The sequence below is a fragment of the Furipterus horrens genome, unplaced genomic scaffold (genome assembly GCF_987537825.1).
Source record: "Furipterus horrens unplaced genomic scaffold, mFurHor1.1.pri manual_scaffold_1, whole genome shotgun sequence".
In the NCBI taxonomy this organism is placed as follows: Eukaryota; Metazoa; Chordata; class Mammalia; order Chiroptera; family Furipteridae; genus Furipterus; species Furipterus horrens.
In genome coordinates this window covers 190,710,963-190,729,156 of record NW_028327171.1, presented here as the reverse complement: position 1 = coordinate 190,729,156, position 18,194 = coordinate 190,710,963, and the positions used below count along the sequence as shown (strand labels likewise).

Sequence of the window (18,194 nt, the reverse complement as noted above, 5' to 3'; positions counted from 1 at the left end):
AAAATATATATAACATTGCAGTGATCTGTTAACTAGAAGGAGGAAAGAAGAAAAATCAAAGAGTAATCAAGAGTAAGACTATAAAATGGAAAGAGGAATAAAGCTAGTGTGAAAACTGTACCACAAAGCTTTATTTACTTGCTAAGGTGAGCCCTGTATTTGAGTCTTAAGTTTCCAGCTGCCAATGTGGAGGGAAATAACATGATTCACAGGATCTATTAGATAGAAGCAAACCCATTGTTTAGGGAAGCCTTTGGATCATATCCAGTGAAGATCTCAGTGAAGTCTATAATGAACAGATATAGCTGCAATCTTTCTACACTGTTCTTATAGTCAACGGGATAAATTTTATAAAATTGGTTCCTAAGGGGACTCTCAGTTCAGGCCAATATAATCATATGAAGTGTACAACTTGGGAAAGAACAGGCAACTTCTAGTAAAGTAGGGACAAGGAAATGGGACACTGGCAGTGCAGTACATAGACCTCATCAGTTTGGAGGTTTTTAGTTTAACCAAGAAGTCAGTTGTTTGCATTTTGCTGCTTTTACACAAATTGGTACTTTGGAAAGTTTATTTAGTAATTGTAAACTTGCCTTGTGTTCATAATCTTTAAAAATCTTGATATCTCGATATACTGAGTATTTTCTGCTGAAGTGAAAGTTTATTAAATACGGTAACACTACAGGGGAAAACTGACTAAAGAAATATCTTCCCCATTCATCACCATTTCTTACTTAGTTTTTTTCTTTGTAAAAAAAAAAAAAAAAGAAGAGAAAAGATTCTAATAGGGGTTAAAACTTTTAATTATTTCTAATTTTCCAGAAACATGTTCTAAGGCAAGGTTGAGAAAAATTTGTCCCATGATATCCACATACTACTGTTGTTTAGAATTAACATTCTTGAAAATTGAAATTTAACAGAACTTTAGTTCTCAGTAATATAAAATTGAAAGATTAAAAAGAAATAAATTTCTCCTTAGAAGAACATCTTAGATTTAGTTATAAAATGTTGTGTTTTCTAAAAAGATAATTGTTTACTCATGGGTTGTTGTCTCTTGGCACATTTCACTTTTTGAAATGGGTATATTAATAAAAATCTATAGAGGTTACTTTCTTTAATATTTAAATTTCTTTGATTTCTATTTAAGAGTACAGTAAACTTTCATATCCTGTGAAAAGAAATGTTTCAATAAGTTAATAACTAAGATACAAATTACAAATAATTAGCCAATCATTGAAGTAACATCAAAATTTTCATTCCTCAGATCTCTACCACAGAGTTCAGTTACTGAAATGTTGCCTGTTCCTCTATATTTACTGTGTTTACTGTAATTACTTAAATACTGACTTGGAGATGGCTTTTTATTTTTAAACTGTCTCTCTTGCATTTTTTTAAAGCTCTGGGTTCCCTTCGTTATCCTGTGGAAGTAGCAGTAGCAGTTCATCAAACACGGTAGTGAATTCTCCTGCTATGTCCTATAGACTCAGCATTGGTGACCAATCAATCACCAACCGACGAGATTCCACTGTAACCTGCAGTAGCACCGTGAGCTTGGCCAGACTTCTACAAGAGCAAGGCATCTCTGCTAAAGTGTACCACAGCCCAGTTTCAGAGAACTCCCTCCTTCAGCCTCTCCCTAAAGCCCTGGCTATCCCTTCCACGCCCCCAAATTCACCATCTCACTCACCTTGCCCTTCTCCTTTGCCCTTTGAGCCTCGAATGCATCTCTCTGAAATTTTTTTGGCCTCCCGACCGGCTGAAACATTCCTCCAGGAGATGTATGGCTTGAGACCTTCCCGGGACCCTCCTGATGTTGGCCAATTGAAGATGAACTTAGTAGAGAGGCTGAAGAGACTAGGGATAGCCAAAGTGATCAAGACCCCTGGTGCCCAGAAAAATGGAGGAAGCCAAGAGGCAGAAGTTGGTCTTCAAAGACCAGACTCGACTGTTTATTTAAGTCCAGGTAGTAATTTATTGAGTGGATTGAGGAGGAATCAGAGTCTTCCAATCATGATGGGTAGCTTTGGCACCTCAGTTTGCACATCCTCATCCAAAATGGATATCTTGAAGGAGGACTGAGGTTCAGCAGTTACTAACCCTCTTGTACAAATCAGCACATGAAGGGTAGATTTGCACTGATACAGGTAGTCTGGTCTGACAGAGGGAAAAGGAATGTCGCGGATGGGTTGTGAATATGGGAAGAGGAAAGTGAAAAATTGGAAATAGTTGGGGTGAGACCTTAATGAATGAGGTCTAATAAATTGAAAGTGTAAATGAATGGGTCATGGGTGTTGGAGACAGAAAAGGAAGAAAGGTTTAATACACTCCTTCAGTTAGGTTTTCTTGTCTTGAAAATAAAAAGTGACCATAAATAAATTCAGTAATATTGGAATATACCAGGAATACTTAATTTAGTAGCGCATTTGGTAAGCATAAGCAGAGAACACCCAGGTTAGGAGGAGGTGGGAAGAGAAAAGGAGCAGCTTTGGCTGTTGCCTCAAGAAAGCTGTTCTGGAAGGTTGGTGGTGTAAGCTCAGTCTGTTACTGAGACAGCAGTGAGGTGGCTTTTATATTTTCCGCTGTTGATGTCTGGCTAAACTGCACTTAGGCAAGTGCACAGCATTATCAAGCAAGGAATTTTACTTTTTTCATAAGATCAGTGTAGTGGAGACTCTCTTTTTTGCTTTCTATTTTCAGGACTTTGAGTCTCCAGGAGCCCAAACACCACCCAAATTCCTTTTGTATTTGTGATTAACAGAAGTTCATTTTTTAAAATTTGTATTTTTATACAACATCCAAAAGTGCAACGTGTGTGGAGGTAGGAGGGATTTGTTTTAAGAAGGCAATATGGGTAAATTGGAATCAGGGAAACTTGTTTTAAGAATATTTCTCTGGATAAGTGTAGTGGCCAAGGAGTATGAAAATAATTGAATTTCCTTGGAGGCTGGACAGGGTAAAATCAGAAGTACAATCGGTAGGAATTAAAGAATGTCGTATGCATATGTCTATACATTTTTTTAATAAGGAAAGTTGGTTGCAACTGAACTTTTTCCAAAGTGTTCTATGCATATTTTTAATGAAAGGTAACATGTATTTGCACAAAAATTCTCAGGCACATTAAATTATTTATGTAAGCTGAAGTAAAAACCTAGGTGCTTGCTTTGAGACTAGTGTTTTAAATGTAAAATAAAATTAAAGCATATCTGCCTTTTTCTAGATATCTGTGAATTTATAGAATGAACTTTCTAGTGGGAGAGTCAAAGCTCTTGCTTTTTCCTGGGTTTTTTTGTTCGTTTGTTTGTTTGTTCGTTTTTTTAAAATACGTGAAATAGCAAAATGAAACTTGGGAAATTAGGTTTCAGCATTCAGCATTGTGACAAATTGGCTGTAAACTGGGAAGAAATAGGTCTGTTTTCTGGGTGTTGTTGATCAAGGTCTGCTCATCAGATGACATGGCTTTATCTGAACAGGGCAGTTCAGAGAGAAGTACCATTATGTGAAAGGCATGGTGGAGAGAAGATGAGGAGAGGGGCTAATTAATTTCTGAAAATGGGAGGCATTGACTTGACTTTTTGGTGCTTAATTTACAGACCTTTTGCTCCTTTGTTCTGACGTAACTGAATTTTCTGAATTAGTCTTGCTCCTATGGTTGCCACAAGTACACTTATTCCTAGGTCAAAGGAGGGCCCTTCCTCTCTCCTTGAGGTACCTTTCCTACATGAAGAGTTATGTGCTCAAAGGTGTAGAAAAACCAACATGCATGCAGTGGTAAGAATGTGTGAGTTTTCCATGCTTTTTATAACCTTTTAATAAAGCTTTTCTAGATAAACTTCTTAAAAACAAAGTGAAAGTATCCTCCCCCCTTTTTCTCCTCTTCTCTCAGTCATGCTGAGGTCAGCAGACAGTGCACATACATGTTTAGAAAGGATTTCATCAGGTGCATCATTGAATGTAAGTGTCCCTGAATGTGGTAGGCATTGGCCTGAAGAATTCCTGATGTGATGTTTCTAAAATACCCCAATTTGCTTTTTAAAAAACAGTGTTTGAATTTCTGCTTCATAAGTAACTCTGGAGTGCTTATTTTAGCTGATTATTAAAGTTTTTAATTTATTCTCTAAGAAGGGAATCTTCCTGTTGCCAGTTTCTAAGAGATATCATGAAGTAAGAAAGTGCAGGGCCAGAGAGTAGTACAAAAGGTAAATTATCAGATTTATGTTTATTATATAAATTTAATATCTATAAATTAAGATTCTGGAGTATTCTGTATAATTAATATACTTTTCTATAATCAGTGCTAAAACGATCACTTTGGAGGCAGCACAAGGGCATATTCACACCATATAAAGCACATCTGATTAAAGAGAACCAGACTTAAGTTTTTGAAAATTAGGCAGATGTTGCTGTTCCACCAGAAACATAATAATAGTATACTGGTGCATGCTTATCTCTAGAAATGAATTCTGTCTTGAATTGGATTTTACTGTTGTCTGAAGTTTCTGCCTAAAATCATTTTTGGTACAGCCTGAGAATCTCTATTATAACAAACGTGTGCAAAATATAGTTAAGAACTGGAGCCTTATAGCAAGTTCCTCCTCAATGTATCTGTTATGCTTTAACATTTTAGTTTTTTCTATATCAACTGTGTATATACTTTTATGCCAGTATAGGAAACTCCAGTCTTTTTTTCCTCCTTCAAGAAGGTTCTCGGTGATTATACCTCAGGTATTTCTGAGTATCCTATTATATAGTAGGAAGAATACCTTCCTAAGCTCAGAATTAAGAGGTTCTCCTGAATTGTGATGATCCCAAATCTTCTGTAAATAACTTTAGGCATGTGTCTTAAGGAAAAGTCAATGACCATTGTTAAAGTACTTTTTTAAAAAGTTTTATACTATATGTCTTGATTTCACACAAATGAATAGACTTTGTCAATGGGAAGAAGTAAGTTAAGAGGCAGTTCACAAGAGCCTCTTTTTGAGGGTGTATTATATACAGTATTCAAAGCCTTTTTTTTTTCTGATCACTCTAGTACATAATTAGTAGTACTTGTTGGTTACTAACATTGACTTTTGATATCTGAACTAGAGCTCTGAGGGTTTAATGGTCCACTCCTTTGATGTTGGGTGCCTGCAGGCCTGGACTCCAGGTGCAGGAAAGGTCTACAGTGAGTGGTTTGCATTGCAGAGCACCGCTACCTAGGAGTGGCAGAGTGCCCTCTGGGGCAGCCAGGGAAATACTGATGTTTGATATCTGGGGCCTGACTTTGTCAAACAGCTCTTTGTTGCACCTACCTTTGCTTTGTCAAATTAAATCAGATAATAAACATGAGTATCTTCTTAAATTTTCATTTGTCTTCCTGTGTTTTTTGTCCCAGTTCTTTTCACAGATAGTCCAGCATGAAGTCTTTCTTTTGGGGTTGGGGGGGAACCAACCTCTACTTGCCAAACCAACACAAAACAAACCAACAATAGTCATAAGTAGTAAACAGATCTTATTGTATTTTCTTAGATATTTTTTAATAATAGAATTGAGTGTCTATATATGCCGTATTTTTTCCTTAGCAAAGTAACAGCAATAAAAAGTAAAATATGAAGTCATTGATAATGCACATGTTTAACTTGAAAAGATTGAGAAAGTGTAAAGCAGTTCTTTTCTTGGTGTCCACAATATAAGGTTGATATTCTGTAACCACAATGAGTCTTTATCTGTAACAGGAGCTTTTCTCCCTTTTCCTTTTGGTTCAAACTGGCCTCATTAAATACCCTGACTTCCTGCCTTCTCCCTTGCTTGTCCACTTCATTAATCATTAAGCCTTCAGGACAATGAGGTTCTGACCAGCATCAAATAATCTTAGGAACAAGACGGACCACAAAGACAAGAGTTTCTGTCAAACTAGAGATAATATCTAGGCCTGTGTTTTATTTCAGCTCCAGGCCCAGAAAAGCAGCAAAACTGTTCAGACAAAGCAAGACTATGGCTGACATCAGGACCCGATGCACTGATCAACTACCCCCTATCCTAGTGCTGATCAGCTGTAAGAGACGATGATCCTAACTCCCTTAGTCACCATGATTAATGATTTTCCCCCTCTATAACATGTCCTCTGCAAGCCATCAGGGAGCCAGGTCTTTGAGCATTAATTAGCTCACCTGTGACTCTGGGCCTGCGCCACTTCCTAAAAATAAACCCTTACTTTCTTTGCTGGAAACTGTTCATGTTTTACTGGGCTTTGATGTGCATGGGCAAATGGACCCTTTAGTTTAATAACAATTTCTGGCTATTTAGAAAATTTTCCAGAAACTAAATTGAAAATTTAGTGACTCCAATAGAAAAAGTTATTTGATGTTCTCTTATCTTTGTCACAGTTTAGCTGCTTTTAAATTTAAATATTTTTAAATTCACTTGTATCCGTTTAGAATTGTGAACATTTTGTGAGGAGTAAATGGAATATGAGTCTCTACTTCTTTGATAGGATATTTAGTGATACTTCAGCGTCTTCAATTGTACTTTCTTTCACACACCGTTCTCAGTAGATCTACAAAGTCAGTCCAAGAATCTTCTCATGAGGGTAAAGATTTGATGCTTTCAGCATTCTATTGTCTTCCATCTCTGTATTTATTAAGTTTGAGTTGTGCTAGTTTTGTTTTTCATTAGTGTTTTGTTTTTTGTTTTTTTGTTTTTTTAATAAGAGCAAATGCCATACAATTTTCAAATGAACAAATGTTGCTGTGCAGGTTTGGCTGTGTTACCAGCAATCACATGAAGTGTTTTGTTCTTCAGTGTAAGAAAGTATGAGTAGAGTGCACCAAAGGTGATGTGAGATTAGAGAAAAATACAAAAAAGCCAAATTTATAAAAATCAAAGTATCATTTCATAAAATTATTTTTCTTGCTTTCTCAGCGAAACCACTAATGTTAGTAGCACCAGCCCTCTTACTGGGTCTTTGGAAAGAAAAAAATCATTTGTGCAATGCCAAAGTTTCCTTAAGTTCAACCAAAGAGAAGAGCAGTGTACACTTAGCTCCTAAAAACCTTTACTTCCTTCCCCTCTGCCATTTAGAGCTGACAAAGTTGTACTAATGTCTAAAACGAGTAAAGGAAGAAAAAAAATCCCCAAGTAGTAGTAATTAGTGCTAAGCCTTGGCCAAGTCGAGTGGCTGGGGCTTTCCTTCGGAAACTTTGTATCTGTTTTTAGCCACTGTCCACATAAGACCCAAATACTGCTCTTTTTAAATCATAAGAAAGCATTTAAATATAAAACTTCACACACTAAACACTCAAAGTAAATATTCAATCTCTAGCTGGAAATGGATTTGACTAGATGACTAGTCAAATCTATCCATTGTTCTCTTTGTGACTTCTTTCCCTCCCTTGTAGTTTTTGAAGTCTCTCTCCATCTAGTCTGCTCATGGTGCTTGGAGGTGTGGCAGCCGTAGTGCAACTGTGGTAGGCAGTTAGACAGATATGAGCAGAGCAAGGACAACGGGGCAGGTACAGAAGGGCATCAGGATGGAAAGCCCGAGGTACCTAGCAATGGGCAAAACTGGGGAAACAAGGACCTCACTCGCAGGGTAACCTTTCCTCCTCTAGAGTATCACATAACTTTCATATTGTTGGTTATGTAGTTCAGACCCTATCCTGGAAGAGGAACACAGGACCAAAGAGTGGCCTCGTGCCAATCCCATGCGGGCCCTTGCATGGCCACTTCCTTAAGCATTAACCCCTAGACCTCAGTTGTGTTTTATCGCCACGCCCAAAAAAGCAGCAAAATCAGAAAAGCAATGCCATGGCTGACATCAGGACCACCTGCAGTGACTAATGACCCCTTGCCCTTGCACCGACTAATCAATGGAGACCACAACCTTGAAAGGGCACATCTGGAAAGCTGATGAATGTTTTATTGAGATCCTCCCCTAAAATCACCACCCTTAAAAGCCTTTAGGACAGGACCCAGCACGCTCTCCCCCTTGGGAGTATCCCCTTTTCCCCAGGCACATTACCCTCACCCTTCCCTCTCCTAAGTTCCTAGGGTCCCTTCTTTCGCCTCTGTAACTTGTTTCCTAAGCCCATTTCTTCAATCGCTCACTTCGACATCTGTGACTGTCTAAATAAACTTTCTTTTATAGTTTGAGTCTTGGCTTCGAAATCTTTCCTAGCCAGAACTCAAGTACCAAGGTTGCTGAAGCAAGGTCTGGTCTGACTCCGCCCCTCTTAACACCTGGTGCCATTTGCTGCTGCCAACACAACCAGGACTCACCTCAGTCGGCACACTGAGGTTGGCATGACAGAAAATGGGAAGAACCCAGTTCTTCAATGACACTGCTGAAATATGCCTAAACTCCAGTAGCACTACCTCCGCACTTTGAAGTTCATAAAATTAATGAACCTATTTGATTTAAGCCACTTTAATTCAAGTGATAGTAGCAGATGTTTTAACTAACACATGGCCCACACTTCGAGGAATATTGGTGTTTCTCTGGGCTCTGTTCTAGACCCTCTTCTCTTCTTACACAACACCCTTCCCCTGTATGATCTCATCCATTCCATTGGCTTTAAATATCTACTCTGAAGACTTTCTATAAAGTGTTTCTATCCCAGACTCTTTGGAATTCCCAAATATGTAATAGACATTACCACTTGGATGTCCCCTTGGCATATCAAACTCAGTATGTCCAAGCCTGAGGTGGGGCTCTACTCCCCTGAGCCTGTTTATCCCCCAGACTCTCCCATCTCAATAAACGGCAGCACCGCCTACTCAATTTTTAAAGTTAGAAACCAAGGAATCATCATTGCCTCCTTTCCCTCACCCTAACATTCAATCGATCATCAAGTCCTGTTGCATCCTCTACATCCCACTGCCATATCCTCAGTTTAAGGCCACCATTGTGCCTCATTTGACCATTAAACTGGTTTCTCTGCCTCCTGCCTTGGCCCCTCCAATCATTTCTCTACATTGCAGTCGATCTTTCCAATAAGCAAAGCTAGTCAGATCCCCTCTTTGATTAAAACTGTTGTCTGACTTATTAGAAGAGAAATTCCAGCAATACCCTCCCACTGAGGACCTTAATGTAAGCTTCCTTATCCTTTTATTCAATGTATTGTGTTTCCCCCCACTAGTCTCAAAGACCTATGGAGCACAGAAACTGATGTATAACCCCCCACCTCACAAAGGTGCCTGGAAACTCAGTAGATAATAATGTGGAGTAGAATGAATAGATGAATTTATAAACAGTTTGTAAACTATGGGTTGTGAGTTATCCATCAGTGGATCATGAAATCAATCTAGTGGATTTATAGTAAGCTTTCATTTTAAATAAAAGAAAAAATAGATGAGACTAGTATGTAACAAGGGTTTTACTTCATACAACTTTTTATTATAAAGTGTGTAAAATATATTTCTTATAGTGAGTTTCAGTAAAATAAAATGAAAGCCACTGGTCTGTACTAAGCATTTTTTTTTTCTATAATGAGAAAAAGCAGCTTTATTTAGGGGAAAAGAATCTGAACTCCCAGCAACTGAAAAAGATTCCTGCTCTTGGGGATTTGCACTTTTACAGATTTCAAAGCTTGAAATTCAAGGAAGAAAGTGCCCACTTTCAGGTTTTAGGTTTCTGTGGGCAAATGACAGAAGCTTAAACTACATCACAGATTGTATCTGTCAACTACTGCCAGAGGCCAATTAAGCCAAGGAGTGTTGCTTAATTCTGTTTCTTCTGAAAGTATATCTTAAGTGTAATTTGTCTTATGTCTTAGAGAATTTGTTAACTAGTTGCTTCTCAAGTCTTCTCTCTCTAAGAGCGGAGTGTCTGGGCAAATGAGGCGCTCCCATTCTGTTTCCATAGCAATAAAAGAAACAAACCTTTGCCAACCTTTTGCCAAGGACAAACCTCACAACTCAAGGCCCAAGTCAAAAAAGTCTGAATAGATGAGTGACTTTCTCCCCTACTTTGACTTTCATTGCAAGATTGAAAGTCTCAAACTAGATAGTCTTTTGAAGGGACATTTGTGCTCATGCCAGTTCAGCCTTTGTAAAAGCTTCTGACTGGATTCACTGGAAGTCTGTCTCTCTGCACTACACATACTCTGCATTTTCTGCTTTGGAATTTCAATCACTTGGAATGACCACTGAAGCCTCAAGTTCTGGAACCTCTGGATTTGACCTAAAATGAATTCTGATTTTGTGTTGATGGGAAACAGTTTCTCTTTAACATTGTGGTGTCTTTAAGACTCTGGATGTGGGGAGAAACCACATGGGAAAAACAAATCTTTGAGCAGTCCAAGGTAAGCTTTTTGGAAAAGATGTTTTATATAATGATTTTCTTCTGATTATTAATACTAATCAGTGACCTTTCTGAAGTTTAGCTGGCTCATGGATGACCACCAGGTGGCACATTCAGTCCACTTAGCCACCGGTAAAACGGGAAAATAATGGGGAGAAAATATCCTAAATCACACATGCATCCTTATATTCTTAGAGCTCTACAATGCAACATCAGGCCATTGTGAATGTATTAGATCTATCTATTCTAACATGGAAATATCAACTAGATACCGTTTTTTACATAAAAAGAGAAAAGCGTGGCATAGGTTGTAATGTATACTCATTTATGTAAAAAATTTAAAGATTTTTATATTAAATACATAATTTCTGGAAGGATACAAAAAAAATTAAGTGCTTACCACTTGGGAGAGTACTGAAATTTGAGGGTTGATGTTTAGCTCATATGCACAGTTATTGAAATATTGAACTGCCTTACTGGTTGTGACTATACATTGTCTAAGACCCTCAAACATCCTCCCTGCCACCTGAGTTGCCTAACACCTCTCCCTGGCCTCCCAGACTTCCTCGTGATTCAGCAACTAAGGGGTAGGAGTGGAGTCCTCCAGGACCCTCTTCCAGCCTTGTAAGCCCCTGTTTATTCTGATTGTTTGATAACCTTGTCTTACTGGTTGTTAAGTATTTTGAGTATCATCCTTATGGGTGTTTGGAGGGAGAGGCCTTTATTCTTTGAACAAAATATACACCATGCATGGTTTGTAATTTGGGGAAAAAAGGAAACAAAACGCATCAATACAAAACTGGTTAAAAATGTAAATGGGGAAAAATACAAAGCAAAATGAAAGGAAAAAAGCAATGAAAAAATTACTAAAAATATAAAAACTAAAAAAAAACAGGAAAAATGTAAATGGGTACATTCATAAAACAAATTAAGTCATGATGATATAGAAACAAATCACGGACTTGCTTTAAAGATTTTCTCTAAGTATAATTTAAATTATAGGTTTGCTTTAAAATAAGCTGGTGTTGGGGAAAGTGGGCTGGGCCTTCTCACTCCTAAGGCAAGCCGCGCTCTCCCGTGGACAACGTGCCCCAGAGTATCGCGACACGCTCCAAGGACACGCTCCAAGAGACGTGCGCGCGAGGGGGAACGTACGCGACACGCGCGCAACAAAGGCGCGCGCCGGTGGCCGTGGCCTGCGCCTGCGCAGATCCGAAGGCCCCTCGCTCCACTGCCAGAACAAGTCCGCCAACGCCGTTGAATTGGCGGTCCCTGCGGCAGTCCCAGCGCTTTATCTGTCAAGAGGCGGGGCTGGGGCATCCGCTCCTAGACGATGGTGGCCGGCAGGCACTGCTTCAGCTCAACCAGCAGGTTTCGCTAGGTGCCGCTCACAGCCGCCGCCTCCACGTCGGGTGTGTCCGGTCCCCACGTCCGTTGGCGGGCGCCGGTGGTCCGTCGGACTTTTTAAATTATAATATTTAATATTATCTATAATATTGTAATGACCGTCACATTTTTGCAGTTTCGTCAGTGGATCAGCTTCTCCTCGTTGAGCTGGTCCCTGTGGTTATAGTCACCCAGTTTATACTCCAGCAACAAATATTTATCAAATAGGCATTGTGGACAAGTTGCCTTGCCAGCTCCGTGGGGCACAGAGAATGAATGACATGGTAAAGTTCAGGCCTTCAAGATCGGCACAGTCCAGACGGGCAGGCAAGAAATGATTCCATTTGATTGGGAGCTGGCCTGCCTTAGCCCCTCACGTCCTGCCTCAGGACTGGCCCCTGTCCTCACAGGAAGCATATACAAGGCCCTAAGCAGAAGCTGAGTTAACTCTCTTGCTTCTGCAGAAGCTGAGCTAACTCTCTTGCTTCTGCTGGAGCCTCCTTTCAGATTCTCATCTCAGTCTAGGCTCTGTGGCATTGTTTTATCACCTGGGATGCTCCACCCCATCTGCTTCCCTGACCTCCTCTCCCCGAGATCTCCTGGCTAGGTCCCCAAACACAGCACAGACAGCCAGATACGGCGGGCCCTGTCACCTGATGTTTAGGTCTTTGCTGTTTACCCAGCTTCTTGGCTTCCTTTGTAGCCCTAATCTACTCCACACCATACCCTGAGCCCAGACTACTTGCACATCCTGCCTTTCTTTAAGGCCTTGTCTTTGCCCTGGCTCCACAGCTCACTGAGTTTCCTTTCTGAGACTACCCTAGTACCTGCACACTTTCTGAGGGCAAGGTGCAAGTGCTCAGGATCCCCCAGCATCTAGCATGGCACTCACGGCAGGAGCTGTAAGTATTCGTGCTATTAAATGAGCATGTATAGATGCCCCAGAGTCACTTCATGACTTTGAATCTCAGTTTTCTCATCTGTAAAATGGGTTTAATGTTAAGACCCCCCCGCCCCCCATTTAGCTCTAACTGGATTTCATGCTAGATAAAAGGATTTGTTTCATTTTCCAGCTGGTTCTTAAGAAAATTTATTCCAGTGTACTAATGGAAACCAGGAATTGACTTTTAGAAATTTGAATTAAGTCTGTCATTTTAATGCTTCTGTTGGTCTCTTGGCTCTCATGACATTTTTTGGCATTAGTTTTAATTTTTATCAAATAATCCACAGATATTTTAAAATCAAATCGTGTTAAAAATTCATTAATGAAAAGTTACAATTTTTTCCCCACCCCTCTTCTCAGTTCTACTCCTCAGTGTGCTCCCTAGAGGAACATTATGCTTCTAAATAATTTGTCTCTACTCTGTTAATTTTTCTATTTTAGACGTTCTCTATTGACTGTCTGCTGTGGTAGATGAGGATTTAACACATTCATTCTCCTGCCATTGACCTCCCCCCAAGTGTGGTCACAATTCACTTTTCTTATTAAGTCAATATTATATGTTGACATAAATATATGTGTTTGCATCTTACTATGATTATATTTGCTTTCTATATAATTTTTATTATATTTTATTAATTATGCTATTACAGTTGTCCTGATTTTCCCCTTTTGCCCCCTCTACCCAGCACCCCCACCCCCATCCCAGGCAAGCCCCACACCATTGTTCATGTCCATGGGTCATGCATAAAAGTTCTTTGGCTAGTCTATTTCCTATACTGTACCTTACATCCCCATGGCTATTCTGTAACTACCTATTTGTACTTCTTAATCCCCTCACCTCATCCCTCATCATCCATTACCCCCACCCCCCTCCTGTCTGGCAACCATCAAAACGCTCTCCATATCCGTGATTCTGTCTCTGTTCCTCTTGTTTGCTTAGTTCATTTTTTAGATTCAATTGTTGATAGGTATGTATTTTTGCCATATTATTATTCATAATTTTTATCTTCTTTTTCTTAAATAAGTCCCTTTAGCATTTCAAAAAATTGTTTGGTGATGATGCACTCCTTTAGTTATTTCCTGTCTGGGAAGCTCTTTATCTGCCCTTCCATTCTAAATGATAGCTTTGCTGGTTAGAGCAATCTTGGCTGTAGATTCCTGCTTTTCATGACTGAATATTTCTTGCCAATCCCTTCAGCCTGCAAAGTTTCTTTTGAGAAATCAGCTGACAGCCTTATGGGAACTCCCCTGTAGGTAACTAAGTTCTTTTCTCTTGCTGCTTTTAAGATTCTCTCTTTATCTTTAACCTCTGGCATTTTAATTATGATGTGTCTTGGAGTGGGACTCTTTGCATCCATCTTGTTTGGGACACTCTGTGCTTCCTGGACTTGCATGTCTATTTCCTTCATCAAATTAGGGAAGTTTTCTTTCATTATTTTTTTCAAATAGGTTTAAAATTATCTTGCTCTTTCTCTTCTCCTTCTGGCACCCCTATGATGCAAGTGTTGAAATCCTTGAAGTTGTCCCAGAGGTTGCTTATACTATACTTGTTTTTTGGCCGGGGTCGGGGGGATTCTTTTTCTTCTTCTTGTTCTTATTGGTTGTTTTTTTCTTCCTAATGTTCCAAATCATTGATTTGGTTCTTGGCTTCATATACTCTATTATTGTTTGTCTGTAAATAGTTCTTTATTTCAATTAGTGCATCCTTTGTTTCTGACTGGATCTTTTTTATGCTGCTGAAGTTCTCACTAATCTCCTTGTGCATGCTTGTAACCAGTGTTTTGAACTCTGTATCTGATACTTTTCTTATCTCCATTGTTTATTTCTTTTTCCGGAGTTTTGATCTGTTCTTTCATTTGGGCCATGTTTCTTTGTCTCCTAGTTTTAGCAGCTTCCCTATGTTTGTTTCTGTGTGTTAGGTAGAGCTACTTTGACTCTGTGTCTTGACAGTGTGTCCTAATGTAGTAGGTGTCCTGTAGGGTTCAGTGGCACAGCCTCCCCTGTCACCCAAGCTGGGTCTGTAAGGTGTGCCCTTTGTATGGGTTAGTACATCCTCCTCTTGTAGTTGAGCCTTGGTTGCTATTGACAGATTAATTTACCCAGGGCAGTCAGTTGCAAGGACTGGCTGTGACCACTTACCACCAACCTCTGCCCCCTGTGGAGGATCAGCTATGCAGGAACAGGGTGCTGGTGCTCCAACGTGGTCTGTAGCTTTCCACTGGGTGTGCTGGCCCTGGGGTTTCTCCAGGTGGTACAGGTCAGTGTCATCCCCCACCTATATTTTGCCTGGAGCCACCCTCTCTGAATTATAAAGGAATCTGAGATGGCTGCTACTTATGTTGGGCTTGGAGATTCACAGGCAAAGCCAAGCTGTGAATCTAAGCTGGTTGCTGCTAGTGCTGGGCTTGGTGCTCACTGAGGTCAGTTGTTGCTTTTTTGAGAAGATTTAGGAAGTTGTAAAGCATGAGCCAAGACCAGCCATTCATATGGAAAAGCAGCTTTGTAAGTTGGGTGGGGCAGAGCCTCTGGGGATCTCCAAGGTGAGTCAAACAGTGTTATCCAGACTGATGGAGTCGCAGATACGGCACCAGCTTGCCAGCTCTGTGGCTCTGTAGAAGGAAGCTTTAGAAAAGGGACAATGGCCTCTGCTCATCTTGATGCCAGACACTGCAGTTCCTCCCTGTATGCCACTGGTGCCTTTCAAGCTGCTACCCTGGTGCTGGAGCTCAGAAGGAATGAGTCTGAGTAGGTGAGTCCATGTGTGGGTTCTTTAAGATGAATTGCTTGGGGCTCCAGCAGTTACTTCCACGAACTCAATCCCCACTGGTTTTTGCAGCCAGAGATGTGGGGACTTATCTTCCTGGCACTGGAACCCTGGGCTCGGAGGCCTGGGACTCCTTGCCCCTGAGGTATCCCTCCCAAATTTTTATCCACCACATGTGGGTGTGGGACAAGTCCATTCTGCATCTGTGCCCCTCCTACCAGTCTGGATGGATGTGGTTTCTTTAATTCTGTAGTTGTCAGACTTCCATTCAACTTGATTTCTGACAGTTCTGAGTGATAGTTGTTCTTTATTTTAGTTGTAATTTTGATGTGGTTGTGTGAAGAGGTGAGCCATGTCTGCCTATGCTGCCATCTTGACTGGAAGTCCCTACAATTCTTTTAACCTGGAGTATTACAGTATTCCCTCACTTATCATGGGTATTACGTTCTAGACCACCCTCCCGCCACGAAAGGTGAAAATCCGCGAAGTAGGAACCTTACTAACCTTTCCCACTCCTTTATTAACCTTTTCCACACTTTTATAAACACTACTTATATTCTTAAACATATTCTACACAAACCTATGTAACTTTAACAACATATGTATACAGTACCGCAAAATCCTACAATATAGCAAAAAATCTGCAATAAATAATTAAATATAATATTTTAAAAAATCCCATGGTACAGTGATGTTACAGAAACAGGAGTGTCAAAAAAAAAAAAAAAAAATCCCAGAGTTTGCGGCTGGGGGATGGGAAAAAGGAAGCAGCTTTTAAGATGCCTTTGCATGCCTCAGGATAGTTGCTAGTGCCTTGTTATGCAAAATGGCTTTGATACTTCCAAGGCCCAAGAAGATGGGAGGAGTCTTGAACCATGGAATGGTACTGAAGGAGCCTAAAGAGCGTAGGGTTCTGTGAATGGTCAAAACTGATTGCAACACCCACTGCTTCTCTCTCTCTCTCTCTCTCTCTCTCTCTCTCTCTCTCCTCCCCCCCCCCCCCCCCCGCCCCATCCATGCGGCTTGGTGAACGGGTCTTCTCCGTTTGGATTAAAGAAGCTGAGTTCTCCATACGGTTTTGAGAGGGCTCTCCAGGCCGTTTTAAGAAGAGGCTCTCGCCTTTCGGTTTGCCGGAAAAAAGCAGTTTACAAGGAGGCTGAGAATCCAGGCGGTTCTGCATTGAGGGCTGGAGGGCACCACAGCACAGAAAGGACCTCACCAATCAGATTTGAGTGATTGGCAGCTACTGGTAAAGCTGAACTGTGCCTAGGAAGTAGGGAAACGGTGTTTCCGACTCTTCTAAAGCTGGCCTGGTTTGGTAAGGGGAGGCACAACTATGTGTTTGTGGGTATTTTAAAGAACATAAGACTCAGCAGCAGAAATCCACAAATAATCTAAATTTATTTAACTGTTAAATAAACAGTTCCTTTTCTTTTTACTAAACTCTAGTACTGAGAGTTGTAATTCTGGCGGCGGGCAATCGGGCCCCTAACTGAAAGGCCTGTGGGTTCTGTTTCAATCGGAGCAGCCCAGAGGTTCTGTTACAGTGAGGCCGTGATAAGTGAACCACTATGTAGAGAGGGGCTACTGTATACAGTTTTTCTCTTCTTAGGTTTCTGTTTCTATTGCTAAATTTTATTTAAATTTTCCATTTTTTTTATTACAAATGCTCTGTGACAAATTACCACAAATATAGTGGCTTAAAACAACACCAATTTATTATCTAATAAATCAAATCAAGTTGTTGACAAGACTTAGTTTCTTCTATAAGCTCTAGGGAAGAATCCTTTCCTTCCCTTTCCAGTTTCTAAAGGTTGACCGCTTTCCTTGGCTCATCATCCTTTCTTGATCACTCCTACCTGACCATTTCCTGTCTGAGTCTCCCACTTTCCTTTTTTAAGGATGCTTGTGATTTCCTTGGACTCACACTGATAATTCAGATAATCTCCCCATCTCAAGATTCTTAACTGAATCATAGCTATAAAGCTCCTTTGGCACAAAAAAGTAACATAGTCACATGTTCCAGGGATTAGAACATAGATGTTTTGGGGTGGGGGGAGGAACATTATTTGACCTACCACAGGCTCCAACAGATATGTGAAATGCCTATCAGTATCATCAGATAATCTACCAGTGTGAAGTTCTGAATTTTCTGGGGTCTTTCACATGGGATTTTGTTGCTTCCAGTTCATACGCATCAGTTGTAGCTTTCTATGGTGTGCGAAGTGAGGGAGTTATTGTGCCAAACGTTTATTGACATCTCTTGTGCAGTACTGTCTCCTCTCTCATCCTCTTTGTTCTTATAAGATTAAACCTCTTTTAATCCTGTACTTGCATGTTAGTAGAATTCTGGAAAGAAAAAGATAAATAAGTGTGATCAAGTGTGATCATGTCTTTCATGCAAACTTTCATAATAGGGATTTTTGCTTTTCTTTTTATGGAACAAAGAAGGAAGAGTTTTGACTGTAATTCAGGCAGGTGGCCAGGAATGAAAAACTGGGAGATCCAATTTAATTTGAGTCACAGAGCTAATTTTCCAGAAAGTTCTGTGCAGGACCTGCCATAGGGATTTCTCTTTACTTTAGTGAGAACTAGTGTGACCCAATGGAAGAACAAGAACTTGGGAGTCAGGTAGACTTATGTTGGTTCCCAACTCTGCCACTTGCTACCTCCATGACCTCTCTGATCCTCATTATCCTCTGTAAAATTGGGATAAGAATAATTGATCACTTATTGTGTGCCTGGCTCACAGTAAGCACTCAGTTATGGCACATTTTAAATTGCTTTCAAGTCAAGCCTAGTGGGTGGCAAAGGGTGAGGTG

The 18,194-nt window shown here is 40.2% G+C and overlaps 1 protein-coding gene across 1 annotated transcript in view; it reads left to right on the top strand.

Annotated features, from left to right (window-relative positions):
* The window catches only part of TRAK2 (trafficking kinesin protein 2), a 60,784-nt gene extending 55,437 nt beyond the window's left edge, over positions 1 to 5,347 (top strand). The window contains exon 16 of the mRNA XM_090282626.1: positions 1,398 to 5,347. Coding sequence (XP_090138752.1) covers positions 1,398 to 2,079 — 682 coding nt within the window. The 3' untranslated portion in view covers positions 2,080 to 5,347. The remainder of the gene's footprint in view (positions 1 to 1,397) is intronic.
* Positions 5,348 to 18,194: the final 12,847 nt, after the last annotated feature.